Source organism: Talpa occidentalis, unplaced genomic scaffold, assembly GCF_014898055.3.
Source record: "Talpa occidentalis isolate TD23 unplaced genomic scaffold, MPIMG_talOcc4v2.1 talOcc4.9, whole genome shotgun sequence".
NCBI lineage: Eukaryota > Metazoa > Chordata > Mammalia > Eulipotyphla > Talpidae > Talpa > Talpa occidentalis.
Genome location: NW_023605305.1, coordinates 72684793 through 72709782, shown reverse-complemented (window position 1 = coordinate 72709782; position 24990 = coordinate 72684793). Strand labels below are relative to the sequence as shown.

The following is a 24990-nucleotide window of genomic DNA, read 5'->3' as shown; positions in this document are numbered from 1 at the left end:
CAGAGGAGCGTGATGTAAACTCGAGATGGTCTCCAGAGAGGGTGAGACTCTCCCATGCACATGTCACATTGCCTGAGCTGGAAATGATATGGCTATGTTATAATTTTAATTTTTCAAAGACATTAACTTATTTACCATTTGGAATTTAATTCCTTCAGATAGTAGAATTATAAAATAATAGTTGGTCCCCATCAAATTTAGAAACCCCCCTTAAAATTCAGTATGATTATATTGCTATTTTATTCTTTTTTATTTTTTACATCATTGTTCATGTTTAAATAATATTTGCTCCCACCCGCCAGGAGTATGTTGCTATTTTCAATGAATGCAGAAGGCAGTGTAAAGCAGCTATAATGCTATGTTTCATAAGCTGTCTATAACTAATGACTCTGTAACCTGGCCCAGGAGAATCTTTGGGATGTCTTGGGAGCATTATGTGTCAAAAAGTTTAGGGAAACCACAAAGCTCAATCTGCAGCAATAATATTTGGCTGAGACAGTTGCCAAGGAATTCAGAACTTTCTCACTCTTATAAAGACTATTTAAGCTAGTTCCCTTTTGGACCTAGAAATGTCTCTGATTTGCTTTGGATACAATAAAAGATCATCCAAAATATTCCAGGTACTCACAGCACCTTCTTCAAAGCCACAGACTCTGCCACCCACTTTGTGTTGGCTAAGAATTCCAGACCAGATGGGGACTGTTTCTTACACTGCACGTCCGTCGTGCAATTGATTTGCATGCTGCAGCTTAGAGAATGAGCGTAGAATTAGAGTTTGGAGACAAGAAACTATTAAAATCATGGAATAATACCCTAAAAACATTAGCTTGCAGAAGTTGTGAACAGGAAAGAAATGCCATATGCAAAATGCTTTGCTGAGATTCTCTTCTAGGATACCTGGAGCCGGCGCAGGTGACCGAGTTTGGGGTGTTGGGGACAAGAGTTAGGGCCACCCATGGCAGCTTCAGGAATTCCACAGGGAAAATCATTGGCCCTTTGTAATAGATTCAGTCTGTGCAGGTTGAGGTTTCAAAACTGCATCCACTAGGTGTCATTCAGGCAGAGACAAAACCACTTACATTGCCTTATGTGGCCCACAAATTGAGTAAACCTCAAGTCAATCAGTGTCATGTTCCCCAAAGCTGGAAAACAACTGAACTAGGCAAAAGGAGGCAAAGAGAATCTTGGGGCAATCTGGGGTGTGAGGGCTGCATTTTGAGATGTGCAGCAGCTGGAGGCCTGTGTGCTGCCAGGACCTACTGACATCCCAGCCTCTGATCCGACTGTGGGCTGGTTCACCGCTGCTGCCCCTGAAGCATCTTCTATGGTGAAGTCCTGCCTGTGCGACCTCAACATGACACTCTGTCCTCAGAGAAGTGAGAGTTGTGAGGGTTCCCACCTTAGTGCTAAGAGAATGGCCATTCCCACTCGGGGTGTACAGGTGACTGGTAGCTCTTTTCCCTCTTGTCTCTACAGGAGAGGCAGCCCCCTGCTGATTGGAGTGCGGAGCAAGTACAAACTCTCCACGGAACAAATCCCCATCTTGTACAGGACACGTAAGTTTCTCAAAAGAACTTGAGCAGCACAGAGCAGCCCCCCTCAGAGGCAGGATGCCTTCAGTCTGATCCACTGACCCAGCACTGGACTCATGCAGTTCTCATGCAGCTGAGACTTTTCCCCACTTTTTTCAAGAGCTTTTTATTATGGTTATTTTCAAACAGCTTCACAACTCCAGGGAGCAACATGCAGATCCATTATATAAAGGCGCTCCTGCCCCGATTTCAACATTAATTTGGTTTGTTTTGTTTGTAGACGTTTAAATGCTCCTGCAGCAGTTATGTGGTGCTATTTGGGGCTCTTATACACGATTTGGCTGATACAGTGAAAGCTATAAATTGCACGTTTTCCCCACACATTCAAAGGGAAAATTGGCTCCTTACTTCATGTTATTCAAACAGAGTAATTTAGCTGGATTTACAATCCTTTCCTTCTCTCACTAGGCAATATTGAAAATGTGAAGAATATCTGTAAAACAAGGATGAAGAGGCTAGACAGCTCAACCTGCCTTCACGCCGTGGGTGACAAAGCAGTGGAATTCTTCTTTGCTTCTGATGCAAGGTAGCTAAACCTTGTTGCTTTCGTTTCCTAGGATTATGTAGTCAAGAATGACTGGCTATGGGCCTCCCCCGTGGCGCAGCGGTTGAGCGCTGGGTTGTGAAGCTGCCCGCAGCCTCTGCAGCGCCAGTTCGATCCCCGGCTGCTCCCTGGCCACCGGAGGAGGGTCCCACATGGCGCGCAGACCTCTCCTGCTGCCCGCTGCTCCCCTCAGCAGTGTACTTCGGTCCTTCTGCCTGCTCTGCTCCCTGCTCTGGCTCTGGTGAATTCTCTCACCCTCCCGTGCTTCTGACTGTACCCAGTGCTTGTATAAATAAATAAATAAGTCTTTAAAAAAAAAAAAAAAAAAAAAAAAAAAAATGACTGGCTAAACACCCCCATTTCCTATATCTCTCCTTCATTGAGCTGTTTCCTCACAGCTCAGCAAAGGACCTGAGTAATGGCACTTTCCAGCCCTCAGTGGCCTTTCTCCAGGAATCCAGGTGCTGTGAGCATCTACCTGGCGGTCACTGGCAGCCCTGGTAACCAAGGCCAGGTCCACTGCTGGGCACAATGTTTTGGGTTTGCACAAAACACCTGAATTAGTTGCCAACATTTTAATTGGGAGATTTCACATGAAAATCTGGATTTCTACCTTCTGTGGAAAAGCAGCAGATCTAAGCACATTGGCTGTTCTCCCCTTTGCCCCATTTGTCTGGGACTGCTCCTTTTAGATGGAGCAGATGTCTCCAGACCATCAGTCCATCCCATACCTTGCCCACCTTTGCTTGATCATTCATAAAAGACAGAGCCAGAATTTAGAGTCCAGTTGATTTCAAAGTTCACATTCCCAGCAGTACACAAAAAAATAATTCTAAGAATGTTAAAAGTCGGTTTCATGCATATCTTAGTACAAAAAAAATTATGCGCACAATACACACACACTCAGAAAAGACCAAAATACGTTCCTATTAGTTGAAATAGAAAGTCCTATAAACACCACCACCATATCTTCATCCAGATTTTTATTAAGCCTCTTCCCAAGGCATCCAGTGGGGCCTTGCTAGGAAGCAGGTGAGGTCTCTGGGGACACATGGAAGAATAGGAACCTAAAGACCAAGCTGCAAGGCCTGTCTCAGCCCATAGCCAACTTTGTACTTAGTGCTGATAAGAGCAGCATTCCCAAACTGTTGTTCCTTAGAACACCATTTCTTTTTTTTAAAGATTTATTTATTTATTAATAAACTTATTTATTAATAAATTTATGTATTAATAAATAAATAAATGGTGTCGGGAGTGAGAGGATTCACCAGAGATAGAGTGGGGAGCAGAACAGGCAGACTGACCGAAACACACTGGTGAGGGGAGTAGCAGGCAAGACAGGAGAGGCCTGCTGTACCATGTGGGTCACCTCCCTGGCCAGGGATTGAACTCATGCTGCAGTGGCTATAGATAGCTTGGCGGTGCTGAGACTTAACCCCTTGTGCCACCAGGGAGGCCCATTAGAATACCATTTCAATGAGAAGCTAATATTATCTCAAAGATTCTAAGATACACAATTATTATGTAGATAGGTGGTATCTCACAATGATAATTTCCTACAGTTTTTATTTCTTGGATGTGTATAAAGATCAAAGGTGCCTTATATTCAATGAAATGGGGTAGATGTTTCTGGGGGAGTGGTGGGCAAGTCTAAGGTGAAATAATTATCTGTTGACATTGTGATTATATACTTGATAAAATCCTATTGAAAGATTGTTAGAAATACTTGTGGCTGGTCAGAAAATTAAGTTATGGAAATCTACCTGGCAGAACACCATCTAGCACCTCCTTCATCTCCGTGCCCTCCGCCCCCACCATGGGATTGTCACAGTAGGCTCACAGCAGACATTCGATGAACAAAATAATCTATTCATCACAGCTGAAAAATGTTTTAATCGCTTACAATAAATTTTATTAAAATGTCCAGAGACAATTGCAAGAGTTTGCCATAACAAACAAGAAGTTTGAAGACAGAGAAAGAAAGATTCCACATCTCTTGGTAGGAAGGCTTAACATAACTTTAAAAACCAGCTGGTTGGAAATTAATAATTAACAATTATTGTTTAAAATACTTCTTCAAATTACTATGTAAATTTAATGCTATAATTAAAACCCTCAAGATTCTTTTGTTTGTTTAGGTTTTGGGAACTTTAGAAAGTGATTCTGCACATGTAGTGGAAAGGCTAGGCAAGGGCTAGGACCCAGTCCCGTGGCTACAGTAACCATGTGCCCTGCACCTGCCCTGAACGCTGCATGTAGTGATCACAACCTGATGAAGGCACAGCCATCCACTCCTGTTTGACAGATGGGGAACCAGGCCCAAATGATATCACCTCGGGCGTGTCTGACCCTTTGGTCTATAGTCTTATTGACTGCATTATACCATCACTCATTTTATAAATAAAAATAAATATAATAATTGTTATATTTAAACATACCATTGTACCTACATACACACATGGTTTAAGCATTGTCTGGAGGACAATGCAGTATAAAGTGTTTATCTCTTGGGATGGAATCCAGCCATTTCCTGTAGTTATTCTGTGCTTATACTTTTAATGCAATGGGTGTATATTGTTATTTTTTTTCTCATTTTTTTTAGATTTTTTTAACATTTATCATTTTTTACATTTTTTAGACAATATTTGCTTCCCCTCACCCCCTCAGATTGAGTCCCCATAGAATTTCCTTCCCCAAGGCCCGAATGCACCATCACCACAGTCCCCTGTGCTCCTCCCTCCCTCCCTCTCACCCCTCTCCCGCCTCCTCCCCCACAGTATGTCTCTGATTTGTAATTGTCTATTTTTGCTTTGTTGTGTTGTGTGCTGTTATTATTATTTTTTTTTACACTGATGTCTTATTTGGTTTCCCTATATTCCTGTTATAAGTGAAACCATCTGATATTTTTCTTTTTCCTTCTGGCTAATTTCACTGAGCATAATTCCTTCTAGCTCCAGCCACGTTGCTGCAAATGGCATGAGTTTACCTTTTTTGATTGCTGGATAATATTCCACTGTGTATATATACCACATCTTCTTGAGCCAGTCATCTATTTTTGAGCATTTGGATTGTTTCCAGGTTTTGCCTATTGTAAATAGTGCTGCAATAAACATAGGGGTATAGGTGCTCTTTTGAATCACTGTTTTTGTGTCCTTTGGGTAGATCCCTAGTAGTGGAATTGCCGGATCATATGGTAGCTCCATTTTTAGTAGACTGAGCAACCTCCAGACAGCTTTCCACAATGGTTGGATCAGTTTGCACTCCCACCAACAATGTAGGAGAGTTCCTTTTTCACCACATCCTCGCCAACATTTGTTGTTGCTTGTGTTTTTGATATGTGCCATTCTTGCTTGTGTAAGGTGGTATCTTGGTGTGGTTTTGATTTGCATTTCCCTGATTATTAGGGATGTTGAACATTTTTTCATATGCCTTTTGGCCATTTGCATTTCCTCTTTGGAGAAATGTCTTTTGAGTTCTTCTGCCCATTTCTTGACTGGGTTATTTATATTGTTTTTGTTGAGCCTTGTGAGTTCTTTGTATATCATTGTGATCGGTCTCTTATCAGTTGGATGGAGTGCAAAGATTTTTTCCCAGTCAGTGGGGTGTCTTTCTGTTTTGGTTAATGTCTCTTTTGCTGTGCAGAAGCTTTTCAGTTTGATATAATCCCAGGTGTTTATCTTTGCCTTCACTATCACTGCTTTGGGTGATGAGTCTTTAAAGATGTTTCTGAGATGTATGTCTTGTAGTGTTTTACCTATATTTTCTTCTATATATTTTATGGTTTCAGGTCTTATGTCCAGTTCTTTTATCCATTTTGAGTTGATTTTTGTGCACGGAGAGAGGTAGTGGTCTAGTTTCATTTTTTTGCATGTGGAGGTTCAATTTTCCCAGCACCATTTATTGAACAAACTGTCCATGTTCCATTGCATATTCTTTGCTCCTTTGTCAAAGATTAGTTGTTCATATAAGTGCGGCTTTATTTCTGGGCTTTCTATTCACTTCCATTGGTCTGTGTGTCTGTTTTTGTTCCAATACCAAACTGTTTTAATTATTATAGCTTTGTAGTATAGCTTGACGTTTGGAAGTGTGATACCTCCTTTCTCCTTTGTTTTCATCAGTAGGGCTTTGGCTATTCGTGGTTTTTTGTGGTTCCATATGAATTTCATCAGTGTTTGTTCTATTTCTTTGAAGAATGTCATTGGGATTTTTATTGGAATAGCATTGAATCTGTATATTGCTTTTGGGAGGATGGCCATTTTAACAATGTTGATTCTTCCAATCCATGAGCAGGGGATGTCTTTCCATTTCTTTGTGTCTTCTTCTATTTCTTTTAACAGTGTTTTATAATTTTCTTTGTATAGGTCTTTCACCTCTTTTGTTAGGTTTATTCCCAAGTATTAGATTTTTTGGTTTCAATTATAAAAGGGATGGTTTTCTTGATTTCTTCTTCTTCTGATTGTTTGTGTATAGGAAGGCTACTGATTTTTGTGTGTTGATTTTGCATCCTGCTACTTTACTGAACTGGTTGATTATTTTGAGTAGTTTTTCTGTGGAATTTTTAGGGTTCTCTATGTATATAATCATATCATCTGCGAATAGTGATAGTTTTACTTCTTCTTTCCCTATCTGGATTCCTTGTATGTCTTTCTGTTGTCTTATTGCCCTGGCTAGGATCTCCAGTATTATATTGAAGAGCAGTGGTGAGAGAGGACATCCTTGTCTTGTTCTTGCTCTTAAAGGAAAGGCCTTCAGCTTTTTGCCATTGAAAATAATGTTGGCAGTGGGTTTGTGGTATATGGCATTTATCATGTTAAGTTATGTCCCTTCTATCCCGAGAATTTCAAGGGCCTTCGTCATAAATGGATGTTGGACTTGGGTGTATATTGTTTAAATTATGTTTTTTCCAATGCAGTGGCTTTCCTTCATACTTTATCTTTCTTCTCTAGGATCTGTCTAGAGACATCTCTCTAAGAGTTATAGAATTTGATAGTTTCTTTCTTTACCTTTGCATCATGAGTTCTAAATGTACATTTTTCTGCACAGAGCAAGTGTGAGAGCATGGCACTTGGTAGAATGAGGACTTTTTTCCTCCACTGCTCAAGCAGCTCATTCATGTATTTTACCATATCTGTGTACCACCTATGCTGTTAATTATCTTTCTTTTTCATTTACCAATTTTTCTAACTTAAAGTTATTTTTATTTTTTTGAAAATTTTCTTTTTTTCTTCTTTTTTTTAAGATTTATTTATGCATACAAGAGCTGGGGTACAGGCCAGAGATGCAGGGAGTGAGAGGATTCACTAGAAACAGAGTGGGGAACAGGACAGGCAGACTGAATGAAACACACTGCTGAGGGGAGCAGCAGGCGAGACAGGAGAGGTCTGCTCCTCCATGTGGGTTGCTGCCTGGCCGGAGATCAAACTCATGCTGCAGAGGCTGCAGATTGCTTCTTAGTGCTGTGCTTAACCCCTTGCGCCACCAGGGAGGCCCTTAAAGTTATTTTTAATTTTTTTAAATTTATTTATTTATACAAGCACTGGTACAGTCAGAAGCGCGGGAGGGTGAGAGGATTCACCAGAGCCAGAGCGGGGAACAGAACAGGCAGACTGACGAAATACACTGCTGAGGGGAACAGTGGGCGCGGCAGGAGAGGTCTGTCGCACCATGTGGGACCCTCACCTGTGGCCAGGGATCGAACCGGCGCTGCAGAGGCTGCGGGCAGCTTTGCAGCCCAGCGCTCAACTGCTGCACCACCAGAGGAGGCCCCCTTAAAGTTATTTTTAAAAGAAACTTTCTATTGCTATCTCAAAGAGGAGGTCAGTATTACTTTGCCTATAGAGAAAGTTGTTATAAAAGTAAGCACGATGTTCTCACATTTCATTTGTGGCTGTATCTTGTAGTTTGCTTTTTAAGTCCCCCCCCCACTTTTCCCTTTCAGTGTGTGAGTGTGTGTGTGCGTGTTTTAAGAAATTGAGTCATTTGTCTGGAGACTTTTCTGGATTTTGTTGAATGCCTCCCCCATGGTGTCATTTCCCTTGCCCTCTGTTTGCTGTATTTCCTTTAAACTGGAGTTACAGATGTCTATAAGCTTGGTCTTTTCAGTTTTGAATTTTTGGTAAGATTTTTGATTCCTACGTGGTGTTATGTCCAGGTATATGTGTCCTATTGTCTGTCTTTTTGGGCTGTTAAGATTGATCCAGGGCTTCAGATGTCATCAGTCTTACCCATCCATTATGAAGCTGCTCTCAGACTTTCATCTCTTGGTTTCAACAGTCATTAATGGCCCTTGGTTAAAGTTACTAATAATTAGGTGTTTATAAGTTGATTATTCTAATTCTATCATTTTTTTCTTTGCTGGTTATATCCCTCTTGCTTTCATACACTATGGTTATTCTGAAAAACAGATCCTTTGGAAAGGAGAGATAAATTTTTTCCTTTGCGGTTCAGAATAATAAAATAAGTTGGTTCCTAAGCATTCTCTAAAAGCTTTCTGTTTGGATCCTGATTTGAAGAAAGCAATTACAAAAAAGCATCTGTGAGGGCCTCACTGGTGGCACAGGGGTTAAAGTCTCAGTGCTATCATGAGTTTTATCCCCAGCCAGGGAGCTGACTCACATGGTGCAACAGACCTCTCCTGTCTCTCCCACTGCTCCCATCAGCAGTGTATTTCATAGACCCACCTGTTCTGGTCCCCACTCTGTCTCTGGTGAATCCTCTTGTGCGCCCCTCCCCCCGTCCTCTGGCCTACACCCCAGTTTTTCTATACATAAATAAATATTTTTTTTAAAAAAAGAGTATCTGTGAGATTATTGGGTAAATTTGAACATGCTATATGTTTGGTATGAAGGAATAATTATTAATTTTAGATGTGATAATGATATTAGAGTATGTAAAAATTCTTTTTTAACTGTATAAGCTAAAACAAGCTACAGATGAAATAATATCATACCTGGGACTGGTTCCCAAATAATTCAGGGGGAGGAGAGGGAAGTATGAGTCCATGTTTACAGTGCAATGTCTCTACCCCTGCCAAAATGCCACCCAGTGCACTAATACACACCCAGATTTGGGAGGCATTAAGTGACTGCCACATCCTCACTGTCAAGGACAGGCCTATCTATAACACCCATGTTTTCTTTCCTCCAGCGCTATCATAGAACATACCAACCGGGTCATCTTTCTTGAAGATGATGACATTGCTGCAGTGGCTGATGGGAAACTATCCATTCACCGGATCAAGCGTTTGGCTAGTGATGACCCATCTCGAGCCATTCAGACATTGCAGATGGAACTGCAGCAAATCATGAAAGGTAGGTATCCTCCAAGGGCCTGTGGAGTAGCCTCAGGTGCAGGAACTCCCTGGGGAAGCTCCTGAGACATTCTGTGCTGCCCTTCCTGGGTCAGCCCGGTCCTGCCCTGCCCTGCCCTGCCCAGCCTTGGGTGGGCATCACAGCCTTCCTGCCCACCATGGCCTCAGGGATACGGTTGCAGGTTGTCTGTGGCTCACACAGCTGACAGGATGTGAGAAGTCTGACCTGCTCCTCCAAAGGGAACTCCAGACTATATTCAGACACCAGGACTCCCTGCTTTGTCCAACCCTAGTACATCGACTGCCTCCCTTTATATTCTCTGGGACACATTTCTGCACCCCACGCTTCATTTCTTCTCTGGACAGAAAGTCATGGAGAAATAGGGCCACTGTATCCTTGTGAAGAGAGCCTGTGTTCCTGCAACCACGTTTCCCTCCCTCACCCTCCTTTTTCTCTTTGTACCCACATTCGTCTTCCTCACCAAAATTTTTAATGCTCACCACATTTGTCTTGCACCCTCTTCCCCACAGGCAGCTCAGGCAAACCTTTAAGCACATGACTCAGACCCTGTTATCCTTTGCTGAAATCCTCCAACTGTTTCCTGCTATTTCTAGATAAAAACTGGAGCCCATAAGCCAGACACCTAGTCTGGCCCCATCTGACTCAACCCTTACCACACTACACCTGGCCAGGTGCACTCAGGCCAGGTGCACTTGCTGTTCTTCTCATTGGATAGGCTCCTTTTGATCATCACCACTGTGATGTCACCCCTTTAGGGAGCCCTTCCTGATCCTGTGTCTGTGGGGGTTCCTCTGCCCCCTCCTCATTTGTCTTACTTGTTTCATGGCATCCTTTGTACAAGGCTTTTGGTAGTGGCTGCAGGCAGGGAACACTGCACTGTTTGGCGTCAGGCATGTGTATATCCCAGAGAACATTCCTGTCTGTCTCGGAGCACCTCCAAAGTATCAGGCACAGCACCTGTCAGGGGCCTTAACACACTTTGGTCAAATCATCCCTTTGACATTGTCCAATTCTGTTCAGTCAGACCCTTGGGAAAACATTTATGACTGAAAAGGCTTTCTTTAATATGGAAGCCAGGAGATCATTTGTTAACTGTCTCTTTCTTTGGGCTTACTTGATTTGTATTTTGCTATGTAGGTGAGTTTTGGGCAATAAAGCAATTTTCTTTCTTTCTCAATAGGGGAGCACAGCCCAGAAAGACCGGTCACACATTTGTTACTCCCTTCCTCAAGCCACAGGATCTGCTGTGTAGATTGGAGATAGTAATGCCTAACCTGCTTCCTTCCACTTGTCACCTTGGGCATCAGGAGGCACAGTGGCTGGGCATACCTTTATGTAAAGGCATCACTGTGATTAATTGCATAATGGCTTGTCATCTTGATTCAAAGCTAAGCAATAGAAATGTAACTAAATTGAAACTGACATCTCCTGTTGATGTTATTTTACCAGGTAACTTCAGCGCATTTATGCAGAAGGAGATCTTTGAACAGCCAGAATCAGTTTTCAATACCATGAGAGGTCGGGTGAATTTTGAAACCAACACAGGTAAATCCCTTGTGTGTGCTCTTGGACCAGTGCACAGTCCTTGTTTGGGGTAAGCATTAACACCTGCTTGTGCCCTGCAGTGCTCCTGGGGGGCTTGAAGGACCACTTAAAGGAGATCCGACGGTGCCGACGGCTCATTGTGATCGGCTGTGGGACCAGCTACCATGCTGCTGTGGCTGTAAGTGCCACATGCTTGGCCTTTCGTGTCATAGGGGATGTAGCGGGGATCTACAAAGAGACAAGTCTTAAGTGTTGTCATGCATGTGGCCTTCCAAATTTGGTGCCCATGAGCCAGCATGAGAACTGGCATGGAGCCCTTTCCCCTGCAATGTGGTCTGTGAGTTACTGAGTTCCCTCACCACTTTTGTGCCACTTCACAAACTGTCCCCAGATGCCCAGCCGCCTGTGTCCTGGTAGTGTCCCTGACTGACCTTAGTTTTCATTCTTGTTGACTTCAGACACGACAAGTTTTGGAGGAACTGACGGAGCTCCCTGTGATGGTTGAACTCGCTAGTGATTTTCTGGACAGGAACACCCCTGTCTTCAGGGATGATGTCTGCTTTTTCATAAGCCAGTCAGGTAAGGGATACAGGTTTCTATTAGTTCTTCTCAGAGCTCTGTCCTGTCCGTAACACCCCATAAGCCTGTCCCTCTCCTTCATCCAGTTAAGGTCTCTGTGCACAGCACCCACCAGGTGCCCATCCCTCCCGTCCAGTCATTTACTTCTCAGCCATGGTTGGTCTTGCTCTGCTGCTGGGCTGTGCAGTCAGAGTAGCCCCATGCCACAGCCTCTCCCTCCTGCTGTTCAAGTCCAGGACTGCAGAGTGCCCTTCAAGTGTTTACAAATGTATGCTGGGCTTAATTTAGTGGAGAAAGTTCTCCAAAGTTCTGCGGATTGTCACTTCAAACTGTAGATGCTGTGCAGTATCCACACCTCCCAACAGGGGGCAGCATGGAGAGCCACTGCTTGCTGTCAGGCACAGCATGCCAGCCTAACACTAAACTTGCCAACCCCAGGAGCTGCCATCTGACTTCAGCTGCCAGTGTTGCTTCTGGATTTCTAGTCCCAACAGAGTCTAAAAATGCTTCATGAATTGGTGGCAGACACTAAACAAAGAACAGAGGAGGATTTAATGTGAAAATAATGCAATGCAGTGGCAGCTTCTGAGTGCCTACATAGAAGTTTACATTTCATTTTGTTCAGTCCTTTATATTCATTTTTTTAAAAATCTATCAAAAACAGGGGAAGGGTAGAGTTGGAGATAGAGCTACACTGTCCCCACCTCTCGTCCCCACTGGTGCTGAGGAAGAGCAGTTTGACCCCTGCACTAGACAGTCTGAAGAGGGAAGAAGAATTAGGCCATACACAGCACTGGCTTCCCTGCAAAAGAGCCAGGACAGCCAAGACCTGAGTCCTCGTGGACATATTTGGATCTCATTTTATGGTTTGGGTCATAGCTTATTTAGTTTGGGGTTTTTAGGACTTATAAACACGGGGAGTCTGTGCTGACTTATGCGTGAAACTAAGTAGTTTTATTATAGAAATAATTTGAGTATACACTGGGAGGCTATAAGAAGTGTTTTCCTTTAAAACAAGATCTATTTAAGAAATGACTTTAGGGCATTCTTGGTTTTTAATGTTAAATCTTAGCAATGCTGAATAAAGCAGATTAGAAACATAGAAAGGGTGCTGGGAACCAGACCCACCTGGGTGGGCACCAGCTCTATCGCGTGAGGCTCTGGGGTCTTGAAGGAGAAGATGCTGATTTCCTCTGCCCCTGAGCTCCTCACCCTCAAGGGGAAACTGGGGACAACGGCCCTCATGGGGTGGTCACGAGAGTTCAGTGAAACAGTGGATGAGAAAAGGTTTCCATAAATAGTAGCAAAATCTTGAATCTTCGAATCCACTGGAAGAATTGTTGAGCACGCATTTTCTTTTCTGACACGTGCTGCCTATATCTGGACACCAGTTTCTGCGCTAGGGCAGAGAGGAAGTGAGTCGGGAGTTGGGGGAGGGGGTGGGCTGGCAGAGCCATGCGCCTGTGAACACGCTTGAAAGGAAAGGCCCTGTGTGGCAGGTGAGACTGCTGACACCCTCCTGGCGCTGCGCTACTGTAAGGACCGCCGGGCTCTGACCGTGGGTGTCACCAACACCGTGGGCAGTTCCATCTCTCGGGAGACTGACTGCGGCGTCCACATCAATGCAGGACCAGAAGTTGGCGTGGCAAGCACCAAGGTAGGAGGCACACCTGCCCCTGCGGGAGTGAGTGGTGGGTTGGTGGACAGGAGGCTCTAAGGGAGCCTGAGATCTGCCTCCCCTTGAGTGGTCACCAGGTGCAGGTCTGCCCCTACTCTGCCAGCACCACCTCTGTGTTCACAGGCTTATACCAGTCAGTTCATATCTTTGGTGATGTTTGGTTTGATGATGTCTGAAGACCGAATTTCACTACAAAATAGAAGACGGGAAATCATCCATGGCCTAAAATCTTTACCTGGTATGTTCCAGAACTAAACTTTCCTCATTTTCAAATCCAATAGACTTTTGATTGGGCTTTGCCTTGCCTCTCACCTGTAATCAATACTGTTAATCACTTTCTTCTCCTTAAAACTTCCTACTTATCACTAAACCACTCCAGCAGTTCCAACTGGGCTAGGGTCAAACTCCACACTCCAGACCCTGGAGCCACACAGGCTGGTTCCCTCCTCCTCCTCCCATCCCTCTCCTTTCCCCTCCTCTGGGGCCGCTTCACCGACCTTCTGATCTCAGCAATGCCAAGCTCTTTCCACTTCAGGGCCTTTGCATTGGCTCTTTCCCCTCCTGAAACCCTCTTCATTCAGCCATAGGCTTCTCCTCACCCAAGTCTCAACTCAAATGACTTCCTGGGAACCTCCCTGACCACCCTAACTAAGAGAGGTACCAATTCCATAGGCAACTCTCTGTTCAATACCAGCCCATTTATAGCGCATGCTATGAGCTGAGTAACCTGCTCATCTGTGTTCTGGCTTGTCTCCCCAACTGAAGGGTCAGCTCAGTGGGCACACATCCCTGTCTGTTGGAATCTCTGCTGGACACCTGGTGTCCAGTCAGAGCAGGCACACAGTAGGTGCTCAAGAAATACTGAAGAAGGAGCAAATGTTCCCAAACCTCTTCCTGACCCAGATTGCCCCTTCACAGTCTTACTCCACTTACCTCTGTTGCTAGGTCCCATCTGTTGTAGTCGGTGAGATACAGTGTCTGTTGCACTAACTCTTGAGGTCTTTGAGGGGACCAGAGTTTCAGTTAGTCACTCATTCATTAACTTACTTATTTGTTCAGGACCAGTGGCCTATGTGCCATCCTGGGACTGCCAAGATAGGCATCTTTAGTTACTTGTCCCTCCAGAAGGAGAGAGGGCTTTTGGGTTTGAGCAGTTCAGCCCTGAGAAAGGGAATGTAAAAGGCCTCATTAGTGTCTGACAAGGCGGGAGTTCTGGGGCCAAGATGGTCCCAGGGCTATGGGTGTACCCTCCTGGTGATGAGCAAACACTAGGTCCCCCCTGAGAGTCAGGGGCAAGCCCCAGAGAAAGTAATGAGGAACACTTACATTTAAGAACCTAACAAGTACCAGCACAAGACTGAATCTGACCAAGCTGGCATCCAGAAAATTTATTGAGAAAAAGACTCTTGACCTTAAGTAAGGTAATAAAAGCCCTGCAAAAGCAGGATCCTATTCTGATTTCTAAATCAGCAGTTCTCAAGATGTGTGCTAAAAGATACTTTCAGTCAAAACTGTTTTCATAGTAATACATTGTTTATAATAAAAAAGACTTGTGTACCCTTTCGCTGGGTGGATATTTGCAAAGCAGAGGTGGCAGCTTCAGTTGCCTTTGTACACTTCAAGGCGGGGCCTCTCACCTTCCCCCAACCCTTTGCTAACATCAGTTTTGCAGTCTGAGTCCAAGGGTTAAAACCCTCTTAAACTAATGCAAGGACACCAAGTGAATTCCAGAACCTCGTCTTACACACCATGACTTCTCTTTGTGAATCTTGTTTTAATATCTTTGTGACTGGCTCTCCCACTCTGCTGTGCCCGTGACGTAGAGCTGATCAAGGAAGTGCTGTCGCTGGATGAGAAGATCCATGACCTGGCGCTGGAGCTCTACAAACAGAGGTCTCTCTTGGTGATGGGGCGAGGTTATAACTATGCCACGTGCCTGGAAGGAGCCCTGGTGAGCCCCCTCTACCCACCTTCCCTCTCAACATCCTCTCTGTGGTCCCTGGTGCTACCCTGGGAGGCATGAGGGCACCTTATGGCCCCCCAAAAGGAGGGCAGGGCCAGGCAGAATAAGGCATTGATCTAGGGAGGGGACGTCTCACAGACCCGTTGGACACTTGTATCAGGCTGCACTGAACACTAGCTCACAAGCAGGCGTGGTAGCCCTGGGACATAAACATGGAAGCTTCCAGTCTCCTGGAGAAAGGGGCAGGGTGCCTTTAAGGGTCCCCTGAGGTACCCACCCACACTAGTGGGTGGATAGAATAATCCACTCTCACCTCATGAACATCTAAGAGGTTGTCCACATTTTACCCAGAAGGACGCTAAGCCTCCAGAAATTTCATCTTGCTCAAGTTTGCAGAGGAAGTGATCAGTCTGAGATCTGAACTCAGCTCTGTGTGGCTTTAGAGCTTTCTGATACCATGAGCAGCCTACCGTGGTCATGCAACCCAGCTTGGATAGACCACAGTAGTGGGGTGGGAACTCAGAGTTTCCCTGCTAGCCCCCAAATTCCCAAAATGTGCTGTGAATTCTATAGGAATATGCTTTGAAGGCTCTGCATTTTTAAAATCCGTCACTCTTTTGCCTTCTGTGGCAAAAAAGATCACAACAACATAAGAGAAAACTGATGGAGCGGGGCACCAGGACCCAGGGGTTGAGAAAAGGCGGGCAGTGCTTTCAGCGTCCTGCGTGTAGTCCTGGCCCTTGACTCACTGTCCGTTTGCTGTTCATGGCTCAGAATGCTCAACCCAGGTAAACTGGAGAGCGTGTCACAGAAGAGGCAGCATTTTGTTCCCAGACAAGCTAGCATGACACAGGTTGGCTCCCCTGCTCTCCTTGTGAGAGCAAGAAACATTCAGAGAATATTAGCTGGGGTGAGAGACACATCCAGGGGTGGGGTGGGGAAGTACAAGCTGTGAATTGCTTCACTGTAATGAACTCCGACTTTCACATCTTTCCAATGGAGATTCTGACTCTGGCGCAGGAATTGAGGGACTGGCTATGCTGCCTCTCAGGGTGTGCCGAAGAAGTAAGACCTGGGCGGGTGCACTTTCAGCCCCATTGGCTTTGCCGCTGGAGTGGGGGGCCAAGCTGTAGGCCTGAGTGCCCATGAAAGATGCGTATTCAGCTGCATCTCCAAGTTGGTCCTTGGGGAAAGAAAGAAGTTTTTACACAGCTGCTGGCATAAGTCAATGGCCTCACTGTGGTCACTTGGGGGCCGGCACTCCAGCTGTCTGGGGCACCCAGGGTGGAACCACACTCCTGACAGTGTTCCCCTGACCCAAATAAATAGTTCTAGGGGAGCTGAGAAATGTTTTTTTCAACATTTTACAGTTCAGTGATGTGGCTTTAATGGGCACTAAATAAACATGGATCTCTCTAAACTTAGGAAACAATCAGATAACAGCCGTGTATGATTTTTGCTTGATAGGTAAATGGGAGCAACCCCTTGGAAGTTATTAATGGTCTAGAATTTGGGGAATGATTAATCAGATAATTGAATGGAGGCATATCTAGACAGTACAATGCCATCATTACAAATTATAGCTGTGGAGTGGCCATTGTCTGGCTACAGAGCATGGAGAATGAAAGGGAAATTGATGTAGTCTTGTCCATCCAAAGGGGGTGGCTGCTCCCAGGGGCCAGTATGGGGATACCAGATGCACGCTGAGCTTTTTGCATGCCCTGAACGGTGGCCAGCCCTCATGTCTTGCCCTGGCCTTGCCAGCTGCCCACAGTGCTGTTGATGGATGCTCCATGCATCCATCTGCTCGAGGCCTTCAGGTTCCTGCCTTTCAGCATCATCTTTCCCCCAGCTCCCTGCCCCCAGCTAATCTGCTCCACTTCCTTTCTTCCTAGTGTGACTGTTGTCCCACCTCTTATTTCCCCAGAAAATTAAAGAGATAACCTACATGCACTCAGAAGGCATCCTGGCTGGGGAGCTGAAGCATGGGCCTCTGGCGTTGATTGACAAGCAGATGCCTGTCATCATGGTCATCATGAAGGATCCCTGCTTTGCCAAATGCCAGAATGCCCTGCAGCAGGTCACAGCCCGCCAGGTAAGAGCCCCTAGCTGACTTGAGGCTACCTCTTTCCTGCTGTCTTCTGCACACGCCAACCATATGTACTATCTGCCAACACCTGCTATGCATGGCCCTGCTAGTGAGCAGCTGTGACCACACACTCTCTCCTGGTCCCCTGCAGAGTAATTCACACATGTGGAAAAGAACTGACCAGCCTGCAGCCATACCGACAGCAAGCCCCCACTGAGACCCAGTGTAAGGGCCGGAACTGGCCACAGTGCAGGTTTTCTGATCCCATGCAGACCGGGTAAAGGAGGAGTCAGAGTCCTCAGTGGTTTTGCAGGTCTTTTATTGGGGTTCACCAGGCATATGGCAGGCAGGGGTGCAGCCTCCCAGCCCCCAGCAAGTCTTCACTCTATCTGGGCTCTCTAGCGTTCGTTCTGCTGCTTCTCGGCTTCTCTTTCGGCTTCTGCTTCGGCTTCGGCTGCTGCTGCTGCTGCTGCTGCTGCTGCTGCTGCTGCTGCTGCTGCTGCTGCTGCTGCTGCTGCTGCTGCTGCTGCTGCGTCCCCCCGTGACACCGCCCTTAAAAGCACAGTCTTAGCTCAGCTGAATCCCATCTACCTGAATCCCATCTATGCCCACACCCTATTCCAGGTGCCCGCCATCAGGCATGCATTCAGGACAAGGATCCATCATCTATCCTGATGGCGGGAGGGCAGAAAAGCCTGATATTTTCTTTACCCTACACCCAGTGACCCAGTTTGCCCTGAACTCTTCTGAATCCCAAGCCTGGAGACAGGAGGGTGTACTTCTGGTGGATAGGCCCAGGCCCAGTTCTGACATTTGCCACCCAGAGTTAGGGCAGTTTCACAGATGAAGGACACAGTCCTCCACACTCAGTGCTCACTTTAGTTACCAGCTGCAGGCTTGGGAGTTAACCTGGCCACCATACTTCTCACCAACATGATACAAATTCAGGACTTCCCCCTACTTCCTTGGGTTAAATAATTTGCTAGAAGACCTCTTAAAGCACAGGAAAACACTATAGGGATACAGTCTGAGAAATGCATTATTCGGTGATTTTGTTGTACGAACGTCAGAGTGTAATAACACAACCTAGATGATATAACCCACTACACACCTAGGCTGTGTGATATAGCCTGTTGGGACCACCACATCATTATGCGGTACACGACTGTGTAACTTTTATGGGTTATTAGACAGGATACATATCAGGACCCTCCAAAGGAAGAAACTTGTGGGTCCAGGGCCTCAAAACTCAAAGCTTCCCAGTCTTCAGGATGCTTCCTGAATGTCAGGGAACCTCCCTGAATATCTGGGAACCTCCCCGAGCTAGTTTCAGCAGCCACAGTTTATGTTGGGGTCTCATCATGAATGCTCATTCATAATCACCATCAATCACTGGTCATGTGATTGGGCTCAGCCTCCAGCATGAGAGGTCAGGAGGTCAGGCTGATCTCATGGGCTCAAAACCCCAACCCTGTAATCACATGGTGAATCTTTCCAGAACGGTCAGCCCCATCCTGAATTACCTGGAGTCACCTCAGCATAAACTCAGGTGTGGTAGACCAGGAAAAACAGACATTTCTATCACTCTAGAAAGCCCTATGGTCCAGAGGCCCCTTCCCAGGAGCCTGGGACAGAGATCAGCCAAATTCTTTTACTTCTCAACTTCATGATGGTGCCAAAGCAATAAGCATTCAATAGAAACCTACTTCAGATTTTGAGTTTTGATCTTTACCAACTAATGACACACTGTATGTTATCCTCTTCTGAAGGTAAATAGGTAGCAACCTCAGCTCCCACTCAGCCACTCTATCACTCACCATTTATCTGCACAGTTTTTCATTTCCAGTACAGAATTCAATAAATTACATGAGTCAACACTTTAATTTAAAATAGGCTTTTTGGGGCCTCCCCGGTGGCGCAGCGGTTGAGCGCTGGGTTGCAAAGCTGCCGGCGACGTCTGCGGCGCCGGTTCGATCCCTGGCTGCTCCCCGGCCACCGAAGGAGGGTCCCACATGGTGCGCAGACCTCTCCTGCCACCCGCTGCTCCCCTCAGCAGTGTACTTCGGTCTTTCTGCCTGCTCTGCTCCCCGCTCTGGCTCTGGTGAATTCTCTCACCCTCCCGCGCTTCTGACTGTACCCAGTGCATGTATAAACAAAACGAACGAACAAACAAACAAATAAAAAAAAAAAAAAAAATAGGCTTTTTGTTAAATGCTTGTGCTCTGAGCACATTAAAGGCTGGGTATATTAGGTGCATTTTCAGTTTATGATATTTTCAACATTTATGATGGATTTATCAGGTTGTAACCCTATCATGAGTCAAGGAAGATCTGTATTACACTCCTGTTGCCCTGAGGTGGGAGGGTGATACCCCCAGATCCATCTTGGGAGGGCCCATAATGTTATAGGGCGGTAAAACCCATGAGCTTGAGCCAGCTGCTGCCATGCTCCCCACACATCTTCACAAAGGAGGTCTTTCATCTTTCAGGCCTCAATCCAGATATCTCCTTTTAAGAGAGGTCATCACAGACCTCACCAGTGTCTCTCAATAAGTTTACCCTCTTTCAGTGCCTACGAGACACTTATCTGAAATTCATTATTTATTGGTTTGCTTTTATTTTTGTTTTCCTCACTCAGCTGTGATCCCCACTAGAGTAAGGAGTTCTGCCCTTTGCAGAGCACATTGAAGGTCCTTAACAGATGGGAGCTCAATGACTGCAGCAGGATGGCAATCACCCTATCAGGGAAGGGGAAGAAACACCAGAAAGCATTAAACACTGTCCTTTCCATGACCCTATATATGCTCACCCTTAACTCCAGCAACAAGAAACAGATTGCTCTTATCACTGCAATAATGTCATTCTCAGAAATTCTGCTGTGATAAATTGCTTCTTTAAGAAAGGATCTGCATTTTGTGACCACATTGCTCTGCTTTAGGGTCGTCCGATTATACTCTGCTCCAGGGATGACACTGAAAGTTCCAAGTTTGCATATAAAACAATAGAACTGCCGCACACCGTAGATTGTCTCCAGGGCATCCTGAGTGTGATCCCACTGCAGCTTCTCTCCTTCCACCTGGCTGTTCTCCGAGGATATGACGTATGTCTAAAAATCGCCCCTAACCCAGCAGAGAAGAAATGTAACCCTAGGGTTGCCTTTTGTTCTTAAATACTTACCTGATGTAAATATTCATAGGAGAAATAATCTTATTTAAAATAACTCTTTTGGAAATAATTTATACCCCCTGAAAACAACCTCTGGGAACTATAAGATATACAAAGACCCTATCATTAAATGGTAACCTGATCACCCAGAGGTAATGTTAATTAGCAAATTTAATATTTTAGTAAATATTTTATTAAATTCACATCCTCATGCATGTGAATTTAGTCTTTTTCAAGATTATATCAAAGATAAAATTTTACACCTTCCTTTTGATAAGTAATTTCTCTCAAAATGAATTTGTCATGAGCAACATTTAACCACTGCATAGTATTCCACCACAACCTTATAACATGGAATGTAATTATTACTTAGCCAGTGTCCTATTATAGTATTAAACCTTTTCTAATTTTTTGGAACATCTGCATATAACAACTGCAGTGAACATTCATACATATATCTCCATTCCACATTTAAGATTTGTCCTCAGACTAGCAAATGATTTTGAGGCTTTTAATATATATTGTCAATTTATGTTCCATAAAAAAACAATTTATGAGCTCACTAATGAATGTGTAAGAACATATAATTCATTGTGCAAGAAATAGAAGTTTATTACAATTATATTGGGTGAAGCTTTTAAAAATATACAGCAATACAAAAAAAAAAGTACATACCAAATATATGATGATGTAAACATCATTCCAGAATTGACCTTTGCTAACATTTTGTTACGCTTCATCTTTTTTATTTAATTTTTTAAAGATTTATTTATTTATGCATACAAGAACTGGAGTACAGGCCAGAGGTGTGGGGGGTGAGAGGATTCACCAGAGACAGAGTGGGGAACAGAACAGTCAGATCAACTGAAATACACCACTGAGGGGAGCAGCAGGCTAGTCAGGAGAGGTCTGCTGCGCCATGTGGGTAACTCCCTGGCCGGGGATCGAACTTGTGCTGCAGTGGCTGCGGATTGCTTCATAGATTGCGTCTCAACCCCTTGCGCCACCAGGCAGGCCATGCTTCATCTTTTTTTAAGCTATAAAAGAAACATACGGCAGAGGCCTCCCTGGTGATGTATGGGTTAAGTCTCAACCTTAATGGCCTGAGTTCTATTCCCAGCCAGGAAGCTACCCACATGGCACAGCAGACCTCTACCTTCTCTCCTGCTGCTCCCCTAAAAGTGCATTTCAATAGATTCACCTGTTCTATCCCCACTGTCTCTGGTGAATCCTCTCATGCTCCCCTCCCCACTCCGTCCTCTGGCCTGCACCCCAGTTCTTCTACACATAAATAAAATCTTTTTTTTTTAAAGAAACAGATGGCAGATAAAATTGAAGCCCACTTTATCAACCATTCCCAGTCACATTTCCTTCCCAACCCCAACCCTAAATTTCACAGATTTAGTGTGAATCCTTCTAAGAAAAGTGACTATTTAACAGTAAAAATTGAGTTAGTTGTTTTTAATAGCATGAATCATACCCTTTTTATAGTGTTAACACAACATGACACATATAAGGTGCAGTGTAAACGTTTATTGAATAAACAAAATGTTATAAACTTCAACGAAGCTTCTAGAGCATGGAACCACTCCCAATATGCAGGGTCCAAGGGAGCACCCACTTCCTGGTCTGATAATAGTTTCAAGCTACAGCATATTCTTGAGCTCTGTGGAGTCCTGAGAAGATATTTATTTTTGTTTTAGGTTGACTTCCCCAGAAATCTGGCCAAGTCTGTAACCGTGGAATGAGAACAGGAACATGAGGACACCATTGCCATCTTCAGTCTGGTTCAAGACCCATTGACAGCAAACGGAAGGAAATGCAGGCATTCTGTGTGTTCCGAGTAGATCCAATAGGGCTTGCCAGCTTTCATGTGCCTTGTACCCAAGTGCTTTGCTTACAGCAGATACTGTTTCTCTGTTTCCTGAAGTTGCCAGAGGAGAAGGGAATCATTGTTTACATATGGGGATCAGAGCGGACTTTTTTCACTACCGTGCAATAGAGATACAGCTCTCTTCAGAGCAACTGTGAACCTTTTTTAACCAACATTAGCTAGTTTTAAAATACAAAATATTTATAATGACAATTGTATAGCTTTTAAGTTATTTTTCTAGTGTGTGGCTTTCTGTGGCCGAGGTAATGCCCAGACAGAGCATCCCAGCTACCCAGTCAGTGCACCCAGTCTCCTGGCAGGGGGCATTCATCTCAGATTTGAGCACAAGGCATTGCCGCTCTGGCCTCCCTTCTCCCTTCCCTTACTCTCTGGGCTCCTCCTGAGTCCTGACCCCTGACATCAGAGAAGCCTCTTGTGCCATCTTCCTATGCCTCCTTTAGTCCCCCTCAATTTCATTCTCAGCTCATCCTTCCAACTCTTCAGCTTCTGTTAAAATGATCATGGCTCTTTGTTAAACCCAAGCAGCATTTTGGTCTCTGCTCCTGCCCATAGTAAAACAGCTTGAAATAGCCCACAAGAGAGTAGTTTCAAGTGAGCTACCTTGCCCTCTACTTAAAAGCGTGCACAATCGAAGTACTATGCAATTTTAAAACAATAAAGACAGTACAATTTTTTCGTCTCGTTTATTTGGCTTTTTTTTTTTTTTTTTGATAATCTCATTCTTTTTGTGTATTTGGACAAACAGGGATTCAGCAATGTCTGGTGGGAGCAGCCCCACTGGTTAGTAGCTCTGACACTGTCCCCTGTGAAATGTCCCCTCTCAACTCCCCCCCGCTCCACACACATACTGGTGACCTGCATGCTACTAGTATGAAAATGAGGGCTGTTTTACAGGGTTGAATAAAATGAAGGTGATTTGGGACTTCTTGGCTGAGAGTCCATAGAACAGATGTTAGAAGGAATCAGACCCCGTGATGCTGTTTGAGATGGTTGCCTTGAGCCTGAACACAGCACACAGGGATGAAAGCATGCTTCACCCCAACCCCCATGAGCAGTTACAGGCGTTGATTTTACTGGTACAACCGGGCAGAAAGATAGAAAGCCATAAACAGAGTTCTGAAGGTTTGTGGGGTTACAATTTAGACTATGAAAATACAATTCCAGCAGTTTGAATGGTATCATCATTGCAGCTAATTGCCTTGTGTGCTCTAGTATCTCCTCACACCCTTGTTCTGGGTTACTCATGGTCCGCTTGACAATTTTTGCACCCTCTTCTATGTTCTTCCCTAACACAGAGGTTGGAAACCTGGGAATTATATTTCCAGGTTAAATTTCACAGAAGCACTCATGGGAGGTTTGGAAGATAGTTTAGAAATAATATTATTCATTGAGAAATCATATTATTTATTTTTCCTCTGACAGGCAGGTAGAAGCATGACTTCAGCAGACAGAAGGTCCTGCTAGGGTCCATAGCACCAAAGCACTAACTATGGTGGTACTCCCCGACTCACCCACTTAGATGTCTGTGGCACCTCCAAAAATCCCAATTTTGGAAAACTGACAGGAACCCAATCAGCTATAGCAGTATTCTCTGACCTCCTTCCTCTAGCCCTTCTCCCAAACTAACCAGGGTGTAAGTCCTGCTGGAAATACCTGCCATGGTGTCTTTCTTCTCGACCAAACCATGGCCAAACAACTTCTGAGTTTAAGGGACTACAAACTAGCTAGAACATTTTCATGTGGACAAGAACCAGAAAAATGTATTTCATCCCTTACACTACAGAGGCAATGACCAGCCTAACTTTTGTACTACTGACTTCCTCGATCTTCTTTATAACTCTGTCTATCCCCAGACAATATAATGCCGACTCCTGAAAACAGAGGGCAAAGTACACACTGACTATGCAAGGAGAGGGCAGCACTGCCCTCCTGGACAGAGGTTCCAGGAAGAGGAATGGCCAGAACCAAAGGGCAGGGGAGGCTGGGGCAGTCCTTCAGAAGGAACCAGGTATAGTCAGAGCTGTAGAGCTGAAGGTGAAGGGAAAGGAGGAAGCAGGTAGGTGGCACAGGTATGGATTGAAAGGGCCTTCCTCTGGACATGAGGGTGAGCAGGCCAAGGGCAGAGGTGCCCACTCCAAACACCAGGCCAACAACCATGGCTCCCTTCCCGACTCCCTTTCCCCCACCCCTACCCCCTCCTCACTTTGACATGACAATTCCACCTCTTAAACAGATGGTTTTCCTGATATGAAGTTTACTTGATATATTACTAGTATAATTTACATACATTAAGTCACTCTTTTTAGGTGCACAGATCTGAGTTTTAACATACTCATAGGACAACCGCCATAATTAAAGATACAGAATATACTCATCATCCCAAAACAGCCCCTGTGGGCAACTCTCCTCCCCCGCCTGACTTTGGGCAACCACTGAGCTGATTTTGCTTTTTCCAGAATTTCATATACATGGAATTTATAGAGGTGATAGTCTTAGCTTTTACGTCTTTCACTCAGCATTACACTTTTGGTATACCTACCCAGTTGTGTGTTTGTCAGCGTGTCAGTCTTGTTGCCAGGTAATATTGCACTGTATGGGTATGTCGCAGTGT

At 44.8% G+C, this 24990-nt stretch overlaps 1 protein-coding gene across 1 annotated transcript in view; it reads left to right on the top strand.

Annotated features, from left to right (window-relative positions):
- GFPT2 (glutamine-fructose-6-phosphate transaminase 2) overlaps positions 1-23080 on the top strand; it is a 44825-nt gene extending 21745 nt beyond the window's left edge. Inside the window, exons 8-19 of the mRNA XM_037500556.2 lie at positions 1477-1556; positions 2001-2118; positions 9283-9446; positions 10917-11012; positions 11093-11190; positions 11471-11591; positions 13091-13248; positions 13393-13507; positions 15093-15220; positions 17160-17327; positions 20259-20420; positions 22189-23080. Of these exons, the coding sequence (XP_037356453.1) occupies positions 1477-1556; positions 2001-2118; positions 9283-9446; positions 10917-11012; positions 11093-11190; positions 11471-11591; positions 13091-13248; positions 13393-13507; positions 15093-15220; positions 17160-17327; positions 20259-20420; positions 22189-22233 (1453 nt within the window). The 3' untranslated portion in view covers positions 22234-23080. The remainder of the gene's footprint in view (positions 1-1476; positions 1557-2000; positions 2119-9282; positions 9447-10916; positions 11013-11092; positions 11191-11470; positions 11592-13090; positions 13249-13392; positions 13508-15092; positions 15221-17159; positions 17328-20258; positions 20421-22188) is intronic.
- The last annotated feature ends 1910 nt before the right edge of the window (positions 23081-24990 follow it).